We start from the raw sequence: 27,475 nt of genomic DNA, 5'->3' as shown, positions 1-27,475 counted from the left end.
TTTTACCATGTAAGTCTTTATTCATCTTATAGCAAACCAAAGTTACAATGGTATTTTTCCAAAGTTCAAATTATATTTATTATGTTATTTTATTATATATTATGTTATTTTAGAAAAAGAAAAAAAACTTTAAAAAAACCCACAGAAGCATAAATGTATAGAAATCAGATCTGAAATTTATTTCCTTACAAAGTAAATGATGCAGTTTAATAATCAATTTAAATACATTCTAAATGGAATAAAAAGTTATTTTTTTTACAAATAAATTATCAAAATCAAACAGAAGTCCATAATGAAACAGTGAATCAATAAATCATACTTCTAAAGTACTTTGCATAAAGGTTTGAACAACTAATGTATAACACGATCAAAGTATTCAGACAATGGTAGACTACTTAGACAAAATCAAACAGCACTAGGATACTCCAGTCTGTTGATTGTCAGTCTGTTAAACGACACTCATCTTTTTAACAAAAAGTTTTGGTTGATTGAAAGAGTAATTATAATGACAAATTTCATATTGACTGAATGAATGCTAATTGTTAAATGTAAAAGAAAGTAGTTTCTTTGCATTCTGTATTGATTTGATCTAGTACAATTTGTGTTTACCATTGAGCATGTCAAGCAGAGGTATATACATTTTATTCCTCTCCTGCCAATTTCTAAAATCATAAAGCTGACAACAGACCACATGATGCTTATGACACAGATGAAAATTCAGCAATTTTATATTACCAAAGTACCAACTTTTCTGATGCCAACTATGCTTTATTGGGTCAAAAAAATGTACTCTAAAAAGGAATCACATGCTGGAAATTGCTCCTACTGCTAGAAAGAACTTTGAACAGAGAGACTCCTCAGAGGAAGATGAAACACCAGTGAAATGATCCATCATCTTAGCCAAAATAACCATGCCAGCTCCCTGGCATCGAATATCATACAAAATCAGAGCATTTTATTCGACTTAACCCATGTGAATTTGTGTTATTATTTTAGTATATAACAAAAATTTCATGAAAAATATCTTAATAATGTTCAAGTTGCGATCATTTTGAATACAGTGGCAGTCAGCTTGATGATGGACATTAGGCCTAAATATCCAACAAGCATCCAGTGTGCCTGAAAAACAGGTAAAGCTTCTCATGTTTTGCAATTGTAGTATTCATTAACTGATCACAGGAAACGGGGGTGCATTAGGGCCTGTATGACAAAACAATAGGTTAATTATGCAGGTAAATCATTTATTTTCATTTTCCTTACAATAAGAATTTTTTTTAATAGTGCTCCTATATTTAGAGTTTCTTTCTAAAAGTCTTTCTGATGGATCTGCATCAGTGCAAGTGTGTCTTTTCATGTGTCAGTTACCAATTTGCTTCTAAATAATGCCTGTATACCTATGACTCCTACTTGCCATTCAAGAAGGCACTAGTGGATGAGAGTTTACAGTATTCACTCTACTTGTAATTTCAGACAACAGTGTAAACCTTAATCTGAAGACACTTTATGCAATGGAAGGTTGAGGCTTACATCTTTATCAGAAAGGTGCATTATGTAAAGGGTGAATGCAATATGTTACTTTAATTAAAACATCTGAGTTCGAGTTCATCTGAAAGACCAAATGTTATCACTTGTCTGTCTTCCAATACAAAGACTGCATTAGGCTTTATTTGTTCAAGCTTTTTTTCAAACTGAAGAGTTGCAAAATTTGCATTACTGTTCACTTTTGGACTAAAAAATTCTTATGACAGTTGAACTAATTTTCCAGGTTTTCAACTTTTGTTTGATCATTACAAAAACTTAGAATCATCTTTTATGGAGTTTCTAGAAATTCTGAAGCACCCTTATTTAGCATGCAAGTAAAAACTACACAGTTCAATTAAGTATCAAATGCATACATACCATTCAGACATTATTATAACTGCACCATGAGTCTAATGATGAAATGCATGAAACAAAAAGCTAGAATTTAACTGGATTTGAAAATTACTAAAATTGTATCAAGAATTAGGTGTTAAAATATTACACACCAAATTCCAGCAGAAATATAACACTACAGTTTACAAAGCGAATACAAAAGAAATCAAATGGTATAAGCAATAGCGAATGCCCAAAACAGCTAATAATATGCACAAGAAAATTAACAACACTAAACTGTACTAGTAAAATGTACCTATGTAATTATTTATCAAACATTAATTCATTACACTAAATAAATCTCTGTCTCAAGACTAGATAATCATACAATCTTTCAAAACCTTTTCAGTGCTCACAGAATATAAACTGTATCTCTTCTTTAAAATCTGAGGGTGACAAACTTTTTAATTAACATACATGAAAGAACAGATGGTCAGAAGCTGCCAATGTACAACCAAGAAATAATACTATCCTTGCTTCAAAAGACAAGAAATAAAATCAGCCATTGCAGCTAACCTGAAATTATGAAGGAAAAAAAACCAACCCATCAGACAGCTAAGATGGGGGGGGGGGGAAGAGGGAAGAGGAGGCGAATTAATCAGCACAATCAGCCTTTACAACAATATAGATACATTTCATTACTGAGACATGCCTCTACCAAGAATACTCAACAATGAGGTCTCAGTCACCTAATTTTTAATTAAAGGTGTTAATGATGTCCTGATGATAGCATCTGGAAAGACTGATGTAAATCTAATCCAAGACTAATAGTATCAATAGGTATAACTAAAAGTTTTTTTAAAGGATCCCTTTTGCCAGCAGATGTAGAGTAAGATTCATTCATGCATTCACAGTTTAAATTGCATCATTACTTCTGCATAAATTTAATGATGTCATACAAATGTTGTGCCCAGAACAATGGGGAATTTAGGTATCCTAGTGCATTGCTAGATGATATAATAAACTGATTCACAATTTAAATGTAAGCAGTAAAACATATACTGGAAAATAAGTAGAAACAACTATTATCAATGAAATTAGGAAACAATGTAACAAAGTTTCATAGCAAATTACACATTAATATCCATTCTCTGGGCTAATGAATTCATGCTGGCCTACCAGACCCTTTTCATGCGCTACTACCCAATTTGAAATCTGTTGGACCCTGATAATGTACAAACAGCTTAAATACTTGAATATTTCTGTGCCTTGTTTTAGTGAAAGAAAAATGTAGAAATGAAAACCGTTTACAAAAACACAATCAGTATTTTTCATTCAAACGCATCTTCTCTAAAATAATGTCTTTTCAATGAAGCTATTTGCATTAGCCTTTATGTCGGAGAATGATACTCAAAACTGCTTTAGCATCTGATAAAACATTGTTGATAATACACTGGTTTATTAAGGTATATTGATGTTTTTGTAACAACTTTGAAATAAATTGAAATACAAGAAAAAACCTTCAGAGGCAGTTTCAAAAAAATGACTTTAACAGCACTCACTGCTCATTTACACCATGCAACTGTTATAATGTAAACACATGATGGGTCAAAACCCATATAACACAAAAACAATGTTCACAAAAGTTTCATCTATTTGTAACTGCATGTATTTATCCAATGTTCATTCAAGCCTGGTAAATAATCTACTGCTCTCCAAACCAGAATTTCTCTTCTAATCAAATTATGAACTATGGTTATTTTACAAAACAAGTCATGGGCCTGCATGCCAAGCACATGATTAAAGCACTGCTAAAAACTTTTAAACCTTTAACTGTTGATGATGATGCTTACAGCAGAAGAAAAGTGATTGCTGTGACTTAGTCTAGTTTTCCACTAAGGTGACCTCCAAATAAAATACTAAAAATAAAACTGGATGAAAACACATGGTAAATCACATTTTCATGATTCTATAGTTGTCTATTTACAGCAACAGCAACAAAAAAAAAATGCAGTTATAACCCTGTGCATGTTATCTCTTTAGTATCCTGATACCATGCTTTTAATCAGCCTCGTCTTTGTGACGGGCAACATCAAAATAACTTAAAAGCCTGGGAAATAGTCTATAACCCCTCCCCCAATGTAAACAAAATAAAGAACATGCATGTACATCCAAAAATGTTTCTCTCAAAATCAATTTATATGTGCTTCTTTTTCCAATAATGGTTTCCATGTACTTATAAAATGAGTGGTGGTCAGTATGAGGCATAAAAAAGCAATCCCCAAAAAACTACTGCAATTCCAGAATCATTTTTCAACTGACAAACCAGATGTGAAGTCTAAAGTGCAACTAATCTAACATCAACATCAAGGCAGACAGAATTAGAAGACAAAGTCAGATCTGTATTAAGTTGGAACTTTGTTGGGAGACATTTATTCATTTAGCAGAATCATCTCACTTATTTGTACTAAGCCTGATCAAAGTATTGTATCAGGCAGAGTCAATTTTACAGACTAAAAGCACATGTAAAATAAGTTCCTCAAAGGGACTGACATTCTACTTGGTGACAATAATTTCAAGGAATTCAAGTTAAGACTATTTATTCTTTTTAACTGTCAACTGTTGAACTATCTAAAACCCTTCTGCAATACATTTTTTTCTTCAAATTAGCAGCTGTTGTCTGCATATTGGATGTCAGCTTGGCATAATTTTCACGTAGGACAAAGTAGACATTATTAGAAGTCTTTTGGTGAAAACACCCAGTCATACTGATCATCCATTCTGGAGTAGTGACAGCAAGACTTTTATTTTCAAGATACAACTTTTCATTCAGGAGCAGAAATAAGATTTTCAAGGTAGCCACTTATGGTGGCCATATTGGACATCCGATCTGCACCATTTTCATTTAAGATCAACCAGATATCATTAATAGTTTTTCATTAAAAACCTCAGGTTGATACAATTATTCTTTCAGAAGGAACAGCGATAACATGATTTTCAAGATGGCCACTGCATGATGGCCATTCTGGATGTCAAATCGGAACAATTTTTATTAAGAATCAGACAGACAGCAAGCAAGTCTTATTTAAGACCAAATGGACACCATAAGAAAGCTTCTGGTGAAAACTCCACATAAAAATGACTTTATGTTCAAGGAGAGTCAAGATCTTTTATGGCTTCCATGGTGGCCATATTGGATTTCAGAATGGCACCATCTTTACTTAGAATCAGATAAATATCATACAAGTCTTTCAGTGAAAACCCCATGTTGATATGACCATCCATTCAGGATGAGTAGTGACAGAAGATTTTCAAGATGCCTGTCATGACTGCCATATTGGATACCTGAGCAGCACCATTATCGTGTAGGAACAAAGACCACGGGCTGAAGCAATCCTCCAAGAAGTTTAGGAAAATTAGTGATAAAAATTTGTGCTAACTGATAGATGATGGACAACAAACCATACCTTAATTAAGCTATTCTGGTCTATGACCATCAGAAATAGAAAAACACATATCAGACTACAGCAACTTAAAGAAAAAGAAAATTAATTTATGAGGTCAGGCTTTTCACTATGCTGTTCACTGCCATGGCTACTCAGCAGCAAGGGTCTGATAGTAAATATTATGGATGAAAAATGCTTTTCAATAACAATATTTGTTATCTTTTCCAGTCTCACAAGATACTATACAAATATCATAGCAATATAAGACATAATCCATATAATAGGCTTGTCTCCATCAACTTGTAGGGGAGTTCTTTTGTTTCCACTGCAAATGCCTGTGTCTCAATTTCATTTCAACTGCTAAGAACAAAAACCTAAACTGACCAGGAAATGCATAAACAAATATCTAGGGCACACGGTCAAAGAAAACTGGTATTTTTTCTGTATTAATTTAATTCCTTTATGTTTCATGCATTTTCTTTTGGTAGCAGAAATAAGCAACTGTCCTTGGTTTCAAATGTCTGAAAAAAACATCCTTTTATATATTTATTCTAAATATTTTCAAAGCTGAATTAACTTTTTGTATATGTGCTGAAAAAAGTGTTGTCTTATTTATAAATCTACAAAATTTTAATTTATTTCAAGGATAAACAGTGTACACATTTGTGATTTAAAACTTTACTAGCTGAAAACATTTGCCAAGTTTTCAACACGCTGCAGAGTGACTATTGTGGACTTGTAGATGAAATAATGCTTGTAGATTTCTAACGCACCCTACATACATGCTAATAATATAATTCCAACTGAAAACTGCAGAGACCCAGATCTGTTTTTGCATAATGCGCCAGCAAATCTGGGTCTGTGCAGTTTGTTAGGGTAATCAGTAGTACAAACAGCACAGAATTGATCTACTGCAGATTATGGCCTTTGTTGTTTGCAACTGGACTCTACGTATAAGCAAGTACAGACTATAATCAAGTACAGACGCTATAGGCAAGTACAGACTGTATAAGCAAGTACAGAATGTACTGCAGACAATAAAAACTAAATTAAAAGTTCCTTATGCAGTGCCCATAGATGTTTTGCACAGCTATGCTGTTACAAAACAAGCCATTCTTCCTTTTTCCTTTCAGAAATGATGTAACGAATACAAAAAGTTTGATCTGAAACGACATTCATGCAAAGGATTCTAAAGTGTCTTTTACACCTGCAGTAGGAAGTTACATGCCGCTGTATTTCTGTACATACAGTTTCAACTCAACTTGATTGTGCTTACTCTCTGGCCAGTTTAAGTTTATGCTTTGACAGCAGAAAGAATGACATTAACACAAAATATGCATGTACCTCATGTGCACATACAAAAAACTGGTCTTGGAAATGTAACCCTGACCAACCAATTAAAAAGAAGAATTAAATACAACTTCCCTAGCATCATTACAACAGGATACAAGCACCCTTTTTCTTTTTCTTGACCTGCAAGGCAGCACGTGTGGCCGTTTCAAAAACCTCTCGAACTCCCTCTTTGGTTTTGGCTGAGCATTCTAAATAACTAAATGCATTGATTTTTTCTGCCATAGCCCTCCCTTCTTCTGGTCGAACTGGCTCCTGCTTCATTTTCATCAGTTCTCGCTTGGTGTTTTCATCATTGCGGAGATCCTTCTTATTTCCAACCAAGATTATTGGAACATTGGGACAAAAGTGCTTGACTTCTGGGGTCCATTTTTCTGGGATGTTTTCTAAGCTGTCTGGGCTGTCAATTGAGAAGCACATCAAGATAACATCAGTGTCAGGGTAAGAGAGGGGTCGAAGTCGGTCATAGTCTTCCTGCCCTGCAGTATCCCAAAGGGCTAATTCAACCTGAAAAGTAACAATTTGAAACTGATCAAATGAAGATGGGACAATAGTTAAATTATATGTTCCTACTTCACACTTCAAGAATCACAAGTTAAATGCCACATAAGGCAAGTCTAAATATAAATGGACACCAAACTATTTTTTTCTTGGTCCTTTGGTTTCGTCTACCTTGAAAATCATCTTTCAGCACCATCAGTGTCATTGAGAGCATCTAGTAATGGTTCTTCAAAACCTGTGCCATGATACAAGTTTAAAACAATACCATATATACTCACTTATAAGTCAAACTGCAAAGAACAAAGATCCTAATCGGCTGCATCATAATGCACCTGTAGACCAAGATCTGCTGATACATTACACAACAGCAGATCTGGGTCTCGGCAGTTTGCAGTTGGACTGTAAATGGACTAATTATTCTGAATTTTCAATTTCATAACCATACTGAATAAAACTAGCAAAATATTCCCTATAAAATCTAAATAAGCAGGTATATATTGTACATACATTGTTTTTTATCATGAAAAAACCATGTAAAAGGTTGCAGCCAGGTTTTGACACAGACTCAAAGAGTGTCGATTTAATCTCCTTGATGTTGCCTCATTATTATTGTTCCTGGCCATGCCACAAAAAAACCCATCTCCAATACTCTTCTGTAATAACAGTATTTGCAAATATGCTATTTGGTTAGACATAATGTCAGATTGACACTATTTTAAACTTCTGGACCAACAAAGACATCATAAGAAGCAACATGTCGATACAACGTTCTGTTTTGAAGGTGTAATAATAATAAACATTTTAGATGTCTGCTATTGATGACCATAATGAAAATCATTTTGTCCCAACCAGTTATCATAAGAATCCTTTTGGTAAAAGCACAATGTCAATATGACCAGCCATCTAGAAGATGATTTTAAGATGGACATATGTGGTGGTCATATTAGAAGTCAGATCAGCACCATTTTCATTTATCACCAACTAAACATCGTAAGAAGCCATCTAGTAAAAAGCCTATGTTGATACAACCATCTATCCACAGGAGTAGCAACAATATTTTTAAGCTGGTATAGTGTTCATAGGGGATGTGCAAACTAGACAACATAAAAAGTCTTGTGGTGAAAATGCCATGGCAGAACAGCTTTTTGTTCAGGAAAGAAGACTGGACATCAACGTGGTACCATTTAGGACAATTAGACATGACAAAAAGTCTTTTAGTGAAAACCCCATTTTGATGAAACTATCCATTCAGGACAACGAAAACAAAAAATTTTCAACATTATTTTCATTTAGAACAAGACCTTGGGATGAATTGGTGTGTACAGTTTCATGGCAATCACCCTGAGTTGGAGTAATGGTAATGAACAATGCAAACAGAAGGACAATAGGCCATCCTATAAGCTCTTCCTGTCTATGACCAGCAGAACTAACAAGAATCCTCCAAGCGTCTGACACTCGACTGATTGAAGAAAAAAAATCCAGGAATCAAAGATACAACCATTTCTTGAGTGTTATGATTATCAATAAGAGACTTTTAAAATATCCATCATAAATTCAATATATCACATTAGTGCCTTTACAACAGAAACTTTATCTTGCACCTAAAAGTTTAAACAGTATTTTTAAAGTAATAATGACCTCCTTGGGATCTGGAACAGGTTGATACCAGAAAAATATAAAAATGAAAATGATCCCCCGTGTTATTATAAAAAATAAAATAAAAAACGAAAATCTAAAGCAACTGAGAACTGTGATAAAAATGGATGGTAGCAATGTATCTTCCCGTTAGGCAAAGCCACTGAAAAAATGGTCCCAATATTTGGTTCCTCCTCAGATTTTATTGTCTGACAAAACAAATTTTAGCTCTTGTATTACCCTAGAGAATGCAAGATTCATAATGTATGTATCAATGAAACCAAATGTCTTTTTTTTTAAAAATTTCTGAGGTGAATCAAAGGATATACAACATTAGGCACACCAAAGATAAATGTGTTTTTTATGGTACTGGTTTTAAAATAAGGGTAGGTAAGATTTAAAAAAAAATAAAACATCTATATTATAATGATTAGTATATATATATATATATATATATATATATATATATATATTATAAAGCACATCAATTACTGGTCTAAGCCAGCTCCATTAGATGCACAAATCAATTTTGGGAACTACTTTTTTTTAAACCATGGGGAAAAATTTTTTTTTGTTAAAACCATGGTTGGGATGGGGGGTGCTAGGGTTGGCAAAAAAGGACAGATGCACATTTTTTTGTGGTCCTGGCACTGTAAGACACTAAAATTGTCATTCACTTCTTTTTCTAACCTAATAAAAACAGTAGATCTCAACAATTTTGGACTCTGACAATGCGCAACTTCTTTTTATTCTAAATATTTATAGAATAAAAAAGACAGAAACTGATGAACAAATACTCACAAGAAAACTCTTAAAAATTGAAACTGAATAGTTTCATAATCCCTTCCACTAAATACCAAAAGAATTAAGTTTGAATTATTGAATGGTACACAGATCATAACATTTTTGAGAATTACATGTTTAATTTTTAAAAATCACCAAAGTAATTATGTGAAAATAATTTTTATTCCATTTTTTAAATACAGCAAGAATATGTGGTTTTCCAACTTCATAAACATTTATGCTCAGTTTGCTTACCAATCAATAAACTCATTGTTCCTAGACAACTTAGCTCCTTGTTTTTTTTTTAAACTCATCTGGGCAAGGATATCACGATCGATAAGACACAGGTATTTTTAAAGAAAGATAATGTTATCAATTCTTTCTATATAAAGCAAAAGACACCTATCAAACAAAAGGGATGCTGTGTGTACTTTGGATTTTTCAAGTATCTTTAACAATCGGAGTCATATTGCTATGAAGTCTGCAGGTTGGCAGTTTACAGTGATGTTTAGCATTAAGCCACATACATGTGGCATCATGTCTCACCCAGTCATATCATCCTGACACCAGGCCTACCAGTCCTAATACCAACATCTTAACACTGAGCACCAAGCTAGGCAGATGCTCTTACTATTTTTAAAAGTCTTTGGTACGACTCAACCAAGGTTTGAACCAGCATCCTCCAGCATCCAAGTTGGATGATCTAACCACTTACGCCACCAGATCAGTCAAAAAGGATGCTACTACGATCCTTCATTGTGATCGTTATGAATTCACAGCATTAAGAAGAATCCTGCCATTCTTTCATTTTGTGTGTAGCTAATGAGAATCAAGTAGTTTCTTTTATATATTAATTTCTTTAATAACTCTAGTTCAACAACAAAATATGCTAACATGCTGTAATGACTATACTCCATTCACTTTTTTATTCCTTTTTCAGCCTACTCATTTTCTTAAACTTCTCCACTGCAGGCTTAGGATCAAAATCCTTCGTTCTGGACTTCCTTCCATCAACCTCATCAGTGTCATGAGTTTGTTGTTTTAAATATTCACAATCAGAGTATCTCCTGCACACTGTCAAACATACATCCTCCACTCATCCTGGCAAGTAATTTTCCTAGAATGAACTGGAAGTCATTCTTTTCACTTTTAATTATACCACTTACCTATTCTTTCTACAAATTTTTGCATCTTTCAGGTATTGTTTTCTTTATTAGAATTAGATACTTTAACTGATTTTTGAGCCAATCTAACATGAATCAGGTCCATCAGAAGTCTTTCGTTTGGCAACAAGTATCAAAGTTCCCATGGGAAAAAGCATTTTAAAAAATAAAGTATATTTGTATATGACACTGAAACACTCAAGTTTATGGTGATCAACATGGGAGTTTTTGCATCCCCAACAAATAAGAGGTCCAAGTGTGGGGCCCAACAGCCTCTCCCCCAAAAGAAATAAAGGCAGGGTTATTAGTAAAACATCGAAGTCACAAACATCTTGAACTGTTTCTACTTTTATTAAAGAAATTCAAGCACAAATCATCACAGACACATGCAGTTTGGATTTATTAACATCTGCAACAAATAATACATTTTCCAGCATTATATGCTCTGAATCAGTTTTGTAGTTAGACTAGAATACATTTCTTCAATTTCCTTACAAATATGCATGCATATCACTCATTATTGAAACTACAATCTTGACGACTGAAGCATGCATATTTCAAAGTCTGATAAAAATTATGGTTTCCAGAGTGCTAACAAGCTAGGTCAATCAGATGCAAGAACATCTTATGAACATGCATGCATCTTACTCACTGAACTCAAACAAGATTTTAATAATACAAGTGTAACATCGAAGCTTGATCAAAACTGAATTTGAAATGCAGTTTCCAGAATGGTAAAAGCTCAAAATGACGCAAGATTATCTCATCAATATGAGTGGATTTCAACTCAGTAGCAAACACATCCAAGATCATGATCACATAAGCCAATATATCAAGTTTGATCAGTGATATGAAATATGGCTTCCAGATGGGTAAAAAGGCTCAGGCAATGGGACACAAGAGCACCTTGCTAGAATAGATGATCAAGCTCATTACTAGATTCAAGATTTTCATGACACAACCAAATATTGCTAGTCTGATCAAAATCAAGTCATAAATATGACCACCAGAATGGTAACAAGATTAGTCAACCAGGTGCAAGAACACCTCAATAATAGGCATAGATTTAGCTCATTATCAAACTCTTCAAAGACTGAGAATATAATCCATGTTCAGAGTTTGATATAAATCAGATTAAAAATATGGATTCCAGAGTGGCAATAACTGTTGATGGACTGATCCAGAATGACAGATGCAGGGCCATACAAGCTCACTTGGCTTTACAACCAAGAGAGCTAATAATCATTAAAAATGTTGAGAATAACAATATCCCCAAATCTTGGCACAATTTATCTAAAGATGGTATACCACAAAATGCAAGTTCTCCAAACATAACAGAAGCATTTAAAGCATGCTTCTTTTCAAAATGAGTCTTCAAAGCGCATATAATGTTTTTTTAATCAGTGATGCATACTAAATTAACCAAGAATTAAACCCTGACAAGTATAAAACTACAATTAAACAAGTGGGCCCCCCCCCAACACTTTATGAAACAATTTAATGGAAAATGTGTATGCACCACAATCATGAATATGTGAGAAATTAACTTCAGATGCAGAATGGGAAAATTTAACAAGAGTCCCTTAGAGGGACTGACACTCTACTGGGAGAAAAGAATATCCATGAATTCAATACATGATCATTTTTTTCCCATTAAAATTTCAAATGTTCAATCTGTCTCTGATGTTCTTCAGCAGTAACATGATTTTCTAATTAGTTGCTGCGGTACACGACGTTTTCAGCTTGGCGCCATTTAACATAAAGTAGACATGATTAGAAGACTTCTGGTGAAAATCTCCCGTTATATTCAGGGGAACTAGTCACAAGGAGACTGTCATCATTACAGCCATATTGGTTGTATAGCTGGCGCCATTTTCAACTAACTAGACAACAAGACGTTTGTGTAAAGTTTGAAGATAATCTTATACATAGTTTAAGAGTAGTGAAAACAAACTTGTGTCAATAGATAACAAAAAACAGACCACCCCACAAGCTCTTCTGGTCTATGACCATTACAGCTCAAAATCTGCGTATACTCAAAATACATGAAATTTAAACATTAAGAAACAACAGAACAAAAACAATAAGACTTAATAGCAGTATCTCCTTTTTAATATTGAGATATAAACATTGGTACACCGTTCAGTCTACACAAGATCACAATCATTTACATAATCAAGTTGGTCGAGATTAGCATAGCTACACTGGTATATAAAAGGTTATAGTTTTAAAAAATCTGTATTCAAAGGAATGAAAAATAATTATATATAAAAGTTTCCATGCAACTTTTGTTCAAACTTAGTTTCTGTGTTGTAGGCTTGCAACTTGATGTTTTATTATTACATTGTTAACTATGGTGATAAATAAACATGAAAGACGCTAGAAAGATAGCTGCTTAAACATTCATAATTTATTCCAACCTTTCACTTTGTAATGAACATCGAGTCTACAATCAATATCACTTTATTCAATTTTCCATCAACATGCAACACACACATAGGGTGTTATGTTAATTTTTGATCCATGGGTGCCATTATCGAATTAAAATCACATCAAGCATGCATAATAGTGTATATTATGATGTACTATAAATGCTTAATTCATTGTGTTTTGAGAATTTTCTGCTCCCATGACATGCAATAGATTCCTAGAGATTTACTGTTGTTGTTGTTGTGGGGTTTAACGCCATTTTTCAGCACACGATAGGCTAACCATGGCGGCCAGTATTAATGGTGGAGGAAGAACCCGGGAGAACCACCGACCCACGAGAAGCTACTGGCAAGCTTTCTCACATACCCACACTGGCTGAATCTGAATACTTGAATTGGCGCAGACAGAGGTGAGATGGCAGTGATCCGTAACGGAGAGCGCTTTAGACCACTCGGGGTCCCCAAGAGATTTACTGAAAATGATCTTTGTGTGTGTGTGTGTGTGTATTATTGATGCCAAGTCATTTGGTGCAACTGAAAATTGATTTCTTGTGTGTCTGTGATTTTCATTTGTTAAATGTTTAGTGTCTTTAATTACATCATGTACAGTATTTGCCCTTAATCAAACATACCCAAGTGTGAACACCACAGACACCAACAGACTGTTTAAAATATAATAATGTAATAATGTACTACCACATCTATCTATATTTTGTTAATAGTTAAATTTTACATGGGGTATTGCTTTAAGATTTGAAATTACCATGTTAAAACATTTTAAAGGATGAACTTCAGATGATGATCACAAAATACAACAATAGGCCAAGGTATTTTAAATAAAAAAAAATTAAGAAACAAAACTGAGCATGAAGAGCACATCCTTAAGTGCCAATGTTTCACTAACAACTGTTGTTTTTTAAAAAACTACTAATGATCTCATTGGGTTTCATCTTTCAATGGACTTCATTTGCAATATAAAGAATTTTTAAAAAAGAGATGAAAAATGAGTGTTTTACACATGCACACCAACACACGCACATTTATATACACACAGAAGCCCCCTTTTTGTCCAGCTCACCATTAATTTACCAAGAAAAGACATACACATGCAGGAAGTACAATTTTTTGGTAACATTGAGCCTAATCTATAAAACTAATATTGAAGCTTAACATTTGGTGTGGAGTGGAAAGATGTGCCTACATACATATATGGACACCAAAGTGATAGATCTGCCAATGTAACTTTTTGAACAATTCAAGCCCTACCTTCCATAGTTTGCTTATTAGGCTCCAATTTCAATAATTCTTTTTTTAATTTGTGTACACTAAAGTTAAATCATTTTTTTCAGCCAAAGGTTCTTCAAAATCAGCATTTGACAAGAATAAGGGTTTCAGTACTGAGACAAGTTTTCTTGCAAATTATAAATCTGCATTCATCTTAAATGGAGTGCATTACATGAATGACAACCAATTTCAAGTTTATGAATAACAAAAAAGCATGACAAAGCTGAAGACACCACTCACATGAACAATTTCTTTTTTATCAGTTTGAATACTGTAAAAGAAAGCCTATATATGTGCGGAAATTTTGTTCTATATAAATCTTATTTATAAGTGTATTAGTACTCATCTACAACTCTCAAGCTATACAGGGAATAGCATAAAATGTACAGACTAATTCCTTCCATTTAATTTAATGCAGTTAGGTTCCATTTCCCTTTAATCAGGATGCACCAACAGTCCAAACTCTTCAAATGCTAGTCTTGGAGTCACAATAGTCTAGACTGTGCATCCTGTTGACATTAAATAACTAGACCTGAATAGTTTTATGAAAACATGAATTATGTCTTCCCAAAAAAGTAACGTGAATGAAAAAAACAACACCACCAGCTGACAGAAAAACAATTCCCATATTCAAAAGAACTAAGACACAAAGAAATAGCAATAATGATAGAATTATAGTTATTCATTACTCTGCATTGAATGTAATGATTTTATACCTACTTATGGACTTTGCACTTTTCTCAGTTGGACCCCATATTTCCTCCAAGGAACCCAATATCTGGAGGCTGAAAGTTTGTCTCCTAGTGTAGAAGGACAACAGCTAGATAACTCTGTTATCATGTTGTGGACTTTTGACAAATTCTTGCTGGACATTTTATGTGTTTGTATCTGATGCAATTAAATAAACTTATGTTTTATGACTAAAAAAGGTAATGTCTCAAAACTCATCTCTTTCTTAATTCCAAAATAATATTGGACACTGTAAGCATAAGAGGTTACAGGAAAAAGGGAATAATTCCAAATTCTAATCAAATATTTAATTCAGTAACTTTGGTGGAATATTTGATTGCCAGCACTTTAGATACCTTGAATACTGATGACATTTTTTTTTACTTGCATGTATTTTGATGCAATCTCAGGTAGAATGAACGTTTCTGAACAGGATACTGAATGAGACACATTTTACATGTTTTTTTTTACATGATAAACAATGCAAATTACCGAGTTAAATTACAAAGCATCCTATTTAACACTTTGTGGAATTAAACTATTTCTGGAATTTTAAAAATAAGGTTCATGACATTTTAAACCAAGGACCAATTTTGCTTTCCACTGCAACAAGGATGAAGGAAAAAAAAAAAACTGGTCTGACTTGCATGACAAACTGGATCTTTTTTTTATTATTATTATAGCTCTTCGATGATTCTTGAGTACTGTAAACAATATAATATATGATCCTGTTTACATCTAAGGGCATGGAAAGACAATTTTTTTTATAGAGTATCACATATGGCTGCGCAAAAATGCATCACACAAAAGGTTTACATTAGCAGAGCTTATCAACATCTTGTGTTAAATCTTGTCATTAAATAAATGATTTTTCAAAACCCATAAACAACAATTATCAACAGATGGATAGTGCATGTCAGTTATTCCCTAAGTCTACAATTTGGTCCACAAATGATTTAATCTGTCTACTTCATGCACACAGAGGCCCATTTACAGCATTGTGCACCGAGCTTTCTTCTTCTTTTTGACCTGCAATGCTGCTCTTGTAGCAGTTTCAAATACTTCTCTCACTCCATCCTTTGTTTTAGCTGAACACTCAAGATAGGCAAAAGCCTGAATCTTCTCTGCCATTATTCTACCATCTTCAACCTTAACTGGTTCTTGTTTCATTTTTGCAAGTTCTCTTTTTGTGCCCTCATCATTTCGTAGATCTTTTTTGTTTCCAACAAGGATTATAGGAACATTTGGACAGAAGTGTCTCACTTCTGGGGTCCACTTTTCTGGGATGTTTTCTAAGCTGTCTGGGCTGTCAATGGAGAAGCACATCAATATGACATCAGTATCAGGGTAAGAGAGGGGTCGAAGTCGGTCATAATCTTCTTGCCCAGCAGTATCCCAAAGGGCTAATTCAACCTATAACACAGGAATATAAAACTATCAGAAACAATGAAATAATTTATAAACTCTCTAGTACTCAATATGGACATGCTTTACTAACATCAAGCAAGCTAAAAATGCATGCACTGCACCTAACAGACAACAAACCCAGGAAGAGAGAAGAGAGAAAAAAATGAATATAAAAGCATTCAATGACTAAACAAAACAACAAAAAGGGGACTTGACGGACGCTCCATATAAACTAAAAATGTGCATTCCATGCGGACACTTTAAATTAAACTCACCGCTTCTGGCCAAATATGTGATCAAACATATTTTAACACAGTGGAAGGAGGAAGCCATTTCAGCTGATGAAAAACTGCGCGACCGGTGATTGGAGTGTACCGTGAAAAAGAAACTATAAGAACAAATCTTTACACTGATTAGCACTGAATGAATGGGATGTGACAATAATGTGCTGTGCTATATTCAAACTTCATTTAAATGAATGAAGCAACAGTGACATCTACAACAATGACCCATAAGCAAAGACAAATTCTAGCCACTGTATAATGAAATGTGATAAATCTAAAAACTCAATATATCATTTACCATTATCTTCAGTCTAGAATTTAAATAACAATTGCACAGAAGCAAAATTTTTTAAAAAAGGCACATAGACCACCTGCCATTATCAAACACATGAATTAAATCATTTTGAACTTAAATTTTGCTCACTATTAAGATGTCAGAAACAATATTAAACTCTTTTGAAAGATAATAATACACAGAATACAAAAACAAATTGAGTAATATTCTATCATTAATACCCACTTCAATCAGAAATGTTTTTATATAACGTACAAGTCCCTTCTCCATTCATGGATTTGAAACATGTACATGTAACATGAACACCGTTCACAGCGTCTCAAGCTGATCTAAATGCAAAATGTAATAACGATGTGACAAACAATTGACTGGTGTCAAGGAAAACACGCCCTATCACTGTCATGGCTGGACATAATGTAGAGCCACAGATAATTAGGAACATGTGATATCCCCATTTGACATTCTTTATTGTTGTGGACCATTTAATAATCTTTATTGTTGTGTCAAAATTCAATATACAGCAGTGGATCAGTGGTCAAGGTCAGCTGTCATAATCCGATTAACCTGGATGCTCAAAAATACGCATATATGTAACTAACAACCAAAAGCTTGACAATACAAGCTCAGCCAATGAGATGAATGATTACATGAAAACTATCAATGAATGTCGCTCAGGATTGAATTCAACCATGATAGTGATGATATTGCATACCATATCTGTTAATATATTGCAACAAAAATGACTATACTGCAATATAATATTGATACATTGCTACCAACCTGCCCATTTTGAGAATGAATGTAATGCCAATTGTCAGCACCTCAAGTTTCATAAAAATAAATAATGTTATATCTCCTCTTTTTGGGAAAAATGAGCATGATAGTTTCTAGATTCATGTAAGAAATGAGTTTTCAGTTTAAAGATAAATAAATATGACTTGCTCTGATGGATGATGCTGATGTATACAAGCTGTGAGATTGGTTTGGACTGGTGTTTTAGTGAACAACACATGTAGTTTATTTAGAGCCAAGTCCATTGGTATTTAGTACTGAGGTCTTGATAGGATTTAAAAACTTGGGGGCCCCGACTCCTAGTTCGTTTTTTTTTTAAAAACTGAAGACCCACCAGCAATCTTTCCCAGAAGCATATTGGTCATACCTAAAGTGGTCAAATGTCCAGATGAGAAGAACATGTGGTTGCCACAGAGTTTAATTTTCCGTATATTTTACACCACTGACAGCTCGTCGTTTGTCCATCGTAGTGAGACTGAATTTAGTCAATCCAAGGAATGGGGTTATTCCAAACACTAAGACATGCATCACAAACTTTCTTACATGTGGACACTGCTCCATCCGAGCTATCAATTATAGCAACTTTAGCACTATTCTGAATCTCATTACAATCTTCATCAATTTGCTGTTTAACTCTAAAATACTTATCCAAATTTGCAAATGGCACTGTGTCGTAGTCTTGATGTGTCTTGATTTCAAGGTCACATGTTCTACTTATTCAGCTACACTAAAAAATGAACACAAATAATGAAAACTAAAGTGGTTCATTTGATGTACTCTTAAAAATGACATCAAGTACATCTCTTGGTTTTTCTGCCTCTGAATTCACTCACTGTAAGTAAAAGCACATTTTTCATACCAGTCAGGGGCTGGTCAAAGTCTCTGATCTTGCTACCCAGCTACTGCATTGTGTTCTTTTGATGTATTCTTATAATGACAACATGCACAACTAGGAATCTTTCAGCCACTGAATTCGGTCATTGTAAATATCAGCACAGCTAAAATACTTAAAAGACCAACATTTTCCCACTCAGCAAGTGGTTGAAGCAGGACTGGCAAGCCCTTGAATTTGCCACCCAGCTATTGCATGCATACAGAAGACTCCTGCACACAAGATTTTCTTCGCTGCAGATTTTTAAAAAAATGCATCCAAATATGTGCGATTAAGCGTTTCTAAGACATCTGCAGTGCCTTACCCAAAGACAGACCATGGTAGCCAATCCTGGCATGAGTACAACTAAGCCAGTACCGCTCCTGTTGCAAGATTGCTAGTAGTCCAACCAGAAAAGTCACCATCTTCCTTGCATTTAAAGCAACAGAGTCCAAACAGTGCTATTTGCCTGCTTAATGTGTGTTAAAAATCTGGTTTAGGCTTATACAAGACTGACTGTCAGTCACTGCTAGACCACATGTTCAAATGATTACTTGTTTGTTCATATACCAAATATTTTCAGCAAACAAAAACAGGGGGTGGGGTATTTCTGAGCCTTTATTTTATATAGAGCCATGAAGTGTGCAACTTGCAGAGGTTGTTAGCTTCTTACTTTATCTCTGTGTATAATAATAAATAATGAAAGTACATCTCACTTGTGTAGTATGTTATACAATTTTCTTGCCCAAAACAATGTACTCTCTATTGTCAAAAGTTGCATTTATTGGGAGACAATCAAGTTATTGGAAAACATCACATAACAGACTAAATGGGTCTGGTTACAAGCAAATAAGCCAGGATGAAGATAAGTAAGTTTCGTAAAAAGATAAACAAGTTACCAACCTCAACATGTCACACATTTCCTTTGATCACTAGTTATGAAATACAGGCCAGAAAACAATGCTATTTAATTTTCAATAAACTGCTCTACCATCAGCTGATTGCAGATAGACTTGAACTATGTATCCATTATTTAGATAAATGAACACGAGCTACAAGCAAAATGTTTCTTGTGTCAAGTGTCTAAACCTATTGATGCTATATGTGTATTGCTGTAAATTACAATCTGTATCACACATACCTGTTTTCCATCTACTTCAATATCAGCTACATAGTTTTCAAATACAGTTGGCACATATACTTCAGGGAACTGGTCTTTACTGAAGACTATCAGCAGACAGGTTTTACCACAAGCACCATCACCAACTATAACCAGTTTCTTTCGTATAGCCGCCATTGGTTCATCAAATTCTGAAAGTATTAAGTGGATGAAAAAGAACAGTCACCATTTTTTCTCCTTCAACTTACAGTTGGCTAAATGCTAATGTGGCAACCTTCATGCCTAACAGAGACTAAAATACTTTCCTGTGCCTATCAAATCGTCTTCCTCCAGGCTTTCTTGCACCCTACTTCCTACATTTCTTTAACGCCAACTGATAAATGCATTAAAATTTTGTCAAGCTCCATAATTTTCCATTTTTGTGGGTATTTTTTCTAAGGGAGCTTTTGGGGACAAATTAAAGTGGGAAGGCAGGATAGACAAATAGCAAAAATGTTTTAGTTATTGACAAATTCTGGATTGAACAAATCCAAGTCTCAGGACAGCTCAGGACCTGTGCAGCAATGTAATGTGCATGACACTAGCCAGCATTTACATAATATCCCTAAATTTGGAGTTTTATGATATGGGAATGATGTGTGCACTCCAGGAGAAGAATGGCGTTGAACTTGGTGCTAATATTGTAACAGATTCAAGGCAAGAAATTTGGTTCTATCAATCAATCAATCCCTGAAAGAAGTTTGAGAAGGCTGGATTTCCAGTCCATTCCTTTCCATTATTGCTCATGTAAATAATGATACTATCATATCATAGCAAGAAAACTGAAAACCTCTAGTGTAACAAAATGTATAATATATTTGTGTGAAAACTTATTTCTCAAGCATTTGTTTAATACATTTTTTGTTTCTTCATTTTAAGGCTTAAAGTGCACATCTTTCATCAATTCCAGACAAAACAACTGATTTACATTTTGGGAATAGTGAAAAGGGAAAATAAACTGCACATCCTATATGAATGCAAAAGAATAAAAACAATGTATATACAAGGTGCAAATAATTTTGTCAAGTTCATAAAGGAAACCAACACTTCTGATAGTATGGTGCATTTCATTAACTGCATTGACTCAGTTGACTAAAATCAAAGGTTGATCCACTTAAGTATTTGGGTTGAGCAAAAACACTGCTAATTAATCATACCAGTCCTGTTTTATCGTGAGAGTTGTGATGACTGGCCAACAATCTGGTCGCTTAGCCCAATATGCAATCAAGCAGACATGGCGCATGATGTCCCACCAAGTCACATTATCCTGATACCAGGCCAACCAGTCCTAACACCAACCTCTTAATGCTGAGTCCCAAGCGAGGCAGCTGTTAGTACCATTTTTGTAAGTCTTTGGTATGACTTGGCCAGGGATTGAAACCATGACCACCCACATCTGAGGCAGACGCTCTAGCCACTAGAGTAGTCACCAAATGGTGTGAGCACCAACTTAAATAAAAGAACGGAATCTGATTGTTCCATTTTCCATAGTGATTGGAACATGCTTATTGTGCTTCGACAGTTTCCTGTTTGCAAGAAAAAAGATTATGCTAACAATCACTACCAATGGTGGCATAAAACATAAATTAAATTTCCAATCTTTTGAATCTAATGACATTTGGCCAAAGTTAACTGAAGATGGGACGTTGCAGAAGAATGCTGAACTATTTTTTTGCAAACAAACAAAAAAAAAATCCAGTAATGGTATGTTTCTGATGGTTATTTAATGAAACAGTCACTAGAGCACATAATCAGACTGTTCTTGAAGCATAATTTACAAATGTATGTGGTATATAAAAGGATATTTTTGGGAAATGTGCCTTGGCCAATCCAGAATTTGCAGCTTTAATTACTCAGAATTTACAATTATGAGTATCAGACATGATTTTTGTCTTCCATTAAAAAAAAAAAGCTGAAAATCTGAACAGGGCGGGGGGGGGGGGGGGGTCCTCCCCCAACTGGGTTTCGAGGGGCAGCGCATTTTATACTCATGAAAAGCTGCTCCTGGTGCAACTTATGATCATAATATATAACAAAATAATCATCTGAAAAATTAACTTACCAAAAATTTTCAACTTGTATAATTTTACAATATTTATTGTCACATGAATTTGTTCTCCAATACATGTCAGTGTTCACATCATAATTAAGTCAATAATTAGGCATTTTTTTGCTGCCAACATATTACACTTTTCATAACAAATCTGTAAAATAAACACCCAAGTACATCACCTATATACATATAATCCCGTATATTCACGTCTTTTTGTCAACTGTTCAAAACCTGTTGATATGCCAGTCGAGCTCTTTTTGTCACCAATGATATTGTTGGCTCAATGTGCAATCGTTTCTTTTCCTTCTCAACGAGAGCCTTTTTCCTTTCAAGCTCCAGCTTGTGTTGGCAACATGCAGTGCACATATTCTGACAGAGGGCTACATCTGTTCCAGACTCTTCCAACCACATAATTTATATCCTTATTGCAGAGGTCACAAAATGCCAGTCATTGAGCGTTTAGTTTTCTTATAAACTGACCAACTAAATTTCCATCGACTTTTCGCTCCAACCATTCCCATTTCCATACATTTTTTAAAACCTTTATCTAAACTTCTCGTGTCATGGTCTCTCTCAACAACTTGGGACGCCATTTTTTGTAAGCACGCTTCTTTCCATTGCCATCAGTTTCATTTACACGAAGATTCACTGGATGAATTTAAACTTTTGACCAATCAAAATACTCTTTACGAGCTTCGTGGACTAACTAATATATGGAGCGAATACATTACAAGGGTCATTGAAGGAATGGGACAGAAGACCGTTTAAAACCCTGGATTGGACATAATAAAAAAAAAAAAGGAATCATGTCTGGAGTATATGACCAATCCAAAAGCAAACTAACAAAAGGATCTGGTAGCATCTGCCTCCTTATTTCAAAAGAAATCTAAGGACAATGTTAGAAGACAATCCAGGTATTCCTTTTAAATGCCTATATGTACGAGGATTTGTTTAGACTAATTCATTTAAAAATACTGTTTTTATGGCCAAGTTTACATAAAATAGTTTTCTTTTCTGTATTATTTCTTATGAAAAGTTAAATACAGTACTGTATATACTTTTTATTTATTTTGCAGTTGCTTTATTGCATAGTTGGCTTGTGCTGGCATTTTTTGTCATAACAATATTAACTTATTTTTTAAACAGTGTAAAATAATAATGAAATCACAGACAAATGAAGATGTTTATGCAGGGGGGTATGGATGCTACAACAGCCTGAGCTTTGAGCAACCTTACAAGTTTCTTTTTAAATTATTATTGGCCGGAGGGGGGGGGAGATTCTTTTTCTTCAAACAGAAAACAATCACATCTGTGAAGATACATAGATAAATTTATATTAATCTTTTTTTTTACTACTACATTAATTTCATATCCAAAGGTATCAAACAGGTTTTCTACTATTTTGTAGCAGTAATAAAAACAAATGGCTGGTTACTATCAGCAGTAGCAATTATATTTATATTCACAGAGTATACAGTTGCTACCAAAGGAGTTTAACATTTTGTCATTAATGTACCTTACAATAAATCATCTTAATGTACATTTCTTAAACAGATAAGGTCATTTCTTGTTATCACAGATTTCGTTTTACTTTATTGATATATCAGACTGTGTAGTTGCTACCTCTACCTGGTGCTCAAGAGAGAGAACTGATACATTTCTGGTTAAAGATGAGATGGAGGGCATGTTATGATACAATTCTATTCCCACCAAACGAAGATAAGTACCAAAATATTCTTGGCACATTCTATATTTAGAAACAGATAAAACCTCTCCCACATGAAACCCTCCATGATCCACACGTTTTGTGGATTTTTCATGAAACTTTTCTCTGAGATGCATCAAATTCTTACTAATAATGTATAGTTTAAAAGAAAAGCCAACTTGATTCCTTTGCGCAGACTATGACGTAAAATGTTCCTGCTATTCAGGAAATAATCCAATCAAAGCTAAAAGAATGGAAGCCCCGTAAAGTGGGGTACCCTTTCTGTACAAAAATAGAAAAAATGGTGGCACTTGGCCCGACTGAAGCACCGTCTAGTTACTATGTTATCGCTACAACATGGACAAAGCGAGATTTATCAATACAATACGTCAACATAGTCATATGATACAAAAGCAACAAAACCATCGTTGATAAGCAGCCACCCTATGCCACCACCACTGTGGCAACTAAATTCCAATATTTCTAAGGTTATTGACTTTGACCCTACACCCCAACACAGATGTCCAAATAATGTGGTGGGAGGGGTCAGAGGAAACTCAGACTGTCATATCGTCTAACTTGACAAAATAAATCTTAAATAATTCCATAAAAAACAGGGTAAACATATTACATTAAAGTGAATTATTACTAATGTTGCTATAACAATCTTTCTTCAACAGTACTGATTCGCATACATTATGAAAAAGCCGTGCGGGCAAAATAAATAGATCACTGTCTAAGCTAGGGAAGAGTGTAAAATGAGCATGGATGCCACTGCACCAAATGTAACTGGGTAAGAATGCATCTTATCTAAGCAGAAAGTTCTTATATATGATATATCACGAACTGATCAAATTTAAAATATAAATTTCACATCAACATTTTCCAATATTACATCAAGGAACAGCCAGGAAGCAAATGGTCAGGCGATGATGTCATCAAGATGGCGGACAAGGAATTCAAACGCTCCTTGGGACTTGAGAATTGTTTTTGCCCACAAAATATACCATCCTATACATTCATAAAATTATCACGATACGTTATTTGACATGATTTTTGCATTTTTTGGCATTTGCCTCGATACAAAAGCAAATATAAGCTTTCTTCCATTCGGAAGTTAATGTGATTCGATATCGTCTTGTGAACAAAAGGAACGTAAAACATGGGGTGCATCACAACTAGCAATAAATGCTTATTAACCTTTAAAAATGATCATGAGGGCCATTTATGAATTCTCGACAATCATTCTCTTTTCTAATTCATTGTTACTTACTTAAGTATATAAGATATTATGACTCGCTCTCTTCCGTTTATCCGTGACTTTTCATGAGATGTATGACCACACCTCAATTACTTCCTAGAGGGGGATCTCTCGATTGAGATATTCAGGGGTATTTTAGCCTGGCAGACTGGTACTCTTCTCGATATAGAAGTCGACTTCTGTGTTACCACTTCCGGTTATCACTTCCGGTTATCGGTCAATTTTGATTTACAGGAAAGCAAATTTAAATCACGTATGGATATGTGGATACAACATATAATTTACATATTAAACTGTAAATAAGAAGTAGTTAAATACTGTTTATATCTTTCCTTCCATATGTAAAATTTTAAGCTTTACCGACAATGTAAAACCAAAAAAGGTATTTCAGGGCTGAAAAACAAGATATTTACCTCTTTGTATGTGACAGCAAATCAAATTCATATCATGAACTATTTTAGTTCGTTGATGAAGAGTTATTTCCTTTCAGGCTATGTACAGAAACAGATTGTTACATATCCAAAGAAAATAATCACATAGAACTACACCCACAGCTCATTGAATGAAAACCATTTATAATAATTTATGGCTGCTATTAATAGTACCTGAATCTGATTGGATAGAAAACTGAATTGAAGTCTCGCTGCTAAATATAACGTGGATTAAGGTACTATTGTTTGTGGGTTGGGTTTGTTAGTTACATGTATAGTAGATAGACTTTTGAGACAATAAATAATAATGATATATCAGTAAATGCTGGTCAGCGATGGCGGTCATAGTAAGGATGAATGTGGTGGGAACTGTTTTGAAGGGATATAATTAATGTCTGTAGTAGTATAATATTCAAACACATTTACATTTGTTTGTACACCCATGCCGATTTCAAGCACAAACGACATCAATTATATAAAAATGCAAAAAAATACACCTTAGAAAGCTTAGACATTTCGTTAAGGTTCCTGTGGCGAGAAGACAGTTATCTTTTTTTCTTTTCTTTTGCAGGCTGCCCCAACAATGAGGATATGAAGCATTTATTTCAATGTCCAGATTCAGAGGATTTTTGTGTAAAACCGGTGAGGGAACGCGTGGAAGTGAAAATAGTAGCCCCATTTATACCTTTTAAAGGAAGTAAGCACTTCTAACTGTGGTATTGGTGATGGTGATGAATCAGATATGCTCTTGTAAAACAATATCTATCTGCTGCAGCCCCAAAAGGGTTCAGTTCAAATATTCATGTACAATGTAAAGACCAGATGCGTGTTCATTTACTTGGACAGTAGATACGGCTATCTAATTACCACCTAAATGCGTCTTTTTCATTAACAGCCGAGAAACTTTTTCGAAACAGCCGGATACGCACGCGCGAGCCTGCCACGTGATTGGGGGAACTGTAAACAGTGTGCACGCAACGACAGTGCCATTAAAACTTATTTTATGTTTTGCCATTTTTTTGTTTAAATGATGTGTATTTCCATTAAGTACGGTTCATTATCTCTGACAAATATTTGCATTGTCATTAAACAGTTTCGGTTTTGTTTGTTTTTTTACGCTGACTTGCGTGTCATAATCTTGCCAGAATTGCCACAAAGACGACAATTTTGCATTTCCTGATAATTTTCTTCATAACTAAAATAAAAGTTCAAACTAGTTGTATAATAGTAATAGCCGGATACCAAATAAAGAATAAATCCTGTTTTTATTGATTACACGCTTGGACAATAACAAAATAAATTAACGTCATCGTCAGAAAGATGCAGAGCCTGCAGTCCACCGGGGAACTTTGTCAGTGGACATATGTTCACCATGTGTGACATGGTCTGAAGAGCTCCACGGCAACAGTGGCCTGGCCCCATCGGACAAAGTTACAACGACCCTCTCCTGTCCGAAAGCGATTCAGTGTGGTCTGCAGATGACGTGGAATGTTGAAGCTAGGAGGGCAGACAGATGGCTCAGCTACGAGGGAGCGGTTTACAACATCAGATGAAGACCACTCGACACTCCATGCCGAAATAGCTGTCATATTCTTCGGTACCGGACCTAACCAGACTGGGCGTCTCGAAGTCAAGCGAACTGCTGAATGTGAGGTGATCTCCATTACAGTGAAGTTTCTCATTGGCATAGACCTTAGCCAACACTTTTGTGGCTGCTTCCTGGCGATGCAGATGTGGGGGGATGTTAGTAGTGAAGTGGGGCACCCTAGCCTCAATGGAAATTAGCATTACAGGACCCCTTGGGCAACTCTAGCCTCAATGGAAATTTAACATGGGAAAAAATCATGGGCAACTCTAGCCTCAAGGGGAATTTAACATGGGAAAAAATCATGGGTCACTCTAGCCTCAAGGGGAATTGAACATGGAAAAAAAAAAAATCTTGGGTCTGTTGAGCGACAAGGGAAAATGGAACAGGGTCGGGACCCTATTTTAATAAAGTCCCGACCTGATGGGTCTATGGAAATGGAACATACGAAAATTGAA

General features: G+C 34.7%; 1 protein-coding gene and 1 long non-coding RNA gene across 3 annotated transcripts; one reads left to right on the top strand and one right to left on the bottom strand.

The window, feature by feature from the left end:
- Positions 1-25,157, bottom strand: LOC149788974 (ras-like GTP-binding protein RHO). Of its 2 annotated transcripts, none has more exons than XM_089975130.1 (3): positions 25,014-25,157; positions 19,965-20,134; positions 1-7,157 (listed from the first exon to the last, which is right to left on the bottom strand). In XM_089975130.1, exons 2-3 carry the CDS (start codon positions 20,118-20,120, stop codon positions 6,735-6,737), a joined length of 579 nt encoding a protein of 192 aa, XP_089831256.1. In that variant the 5' UTR covers positions 20,121-20,134; positions 25,014-25,157; the 3' UTR covers positions 1-6,734. The 2 variants fall into 2 exon arrangements, with proteins under 2 accessions (XP_089831256.1, XP_089831255.1); XM_089975129.1 differs by lacking the exon at positions 1-7,157 and adding an exon at positions 12,827-16,587.
- Positions 25,158-25,203: 46 nt separating this feature from the next.
- Positions 25,204-26,534, top strand: LOC149788973 (uncharacterized). The gene is made up of 2 exons (XR_016424281.1): positions 25,204-25,825; positions 26,004-26,534. It is a non-coding gene; the product is annotated as an uncharacterized LOC149788973 (long non-coding RNA).
- Positions 26,535-27,475: the final 941 nt, after the last annotated feature.

Source organism: Sinohyriopsis cumingii, chromosome 11 (genome assembly GCF_028554795.1).
Source record: "Sinohyriopsis cumingii isolate HCF-2022 chromosome 11, ASM2855479v2, whole genome shotgun sequence".
NCBI lineage: Eukaryota > Metazoa > Mollusca > Bivalvia > Unionida > Unionidae > Sinohyriopsis > Sinohyriopsis cumingii.
This window is presented reverse-complemented; position numbering and strand designations above follow the sequence as displayed.

What these genes read in the sequence shown, in the direction of transcription:
- LOC149788974 (XM_089975130.1), bottom strand. Translation starts at nt 20,120, where the DNA reads ATGGCGGCTATACGAAAGAAACTGGTTATAGTTGGTGATGGTGCTTGT. An exon ending in TTGAAGTAGATGGAAAACAG is followed by an intron (nt 7,158 to 19,964) that starts GTATGTGTGATA and finishes GTTACTTTTCAG; the next exon opens with GTTGAATTAGCCCTTTGGGA.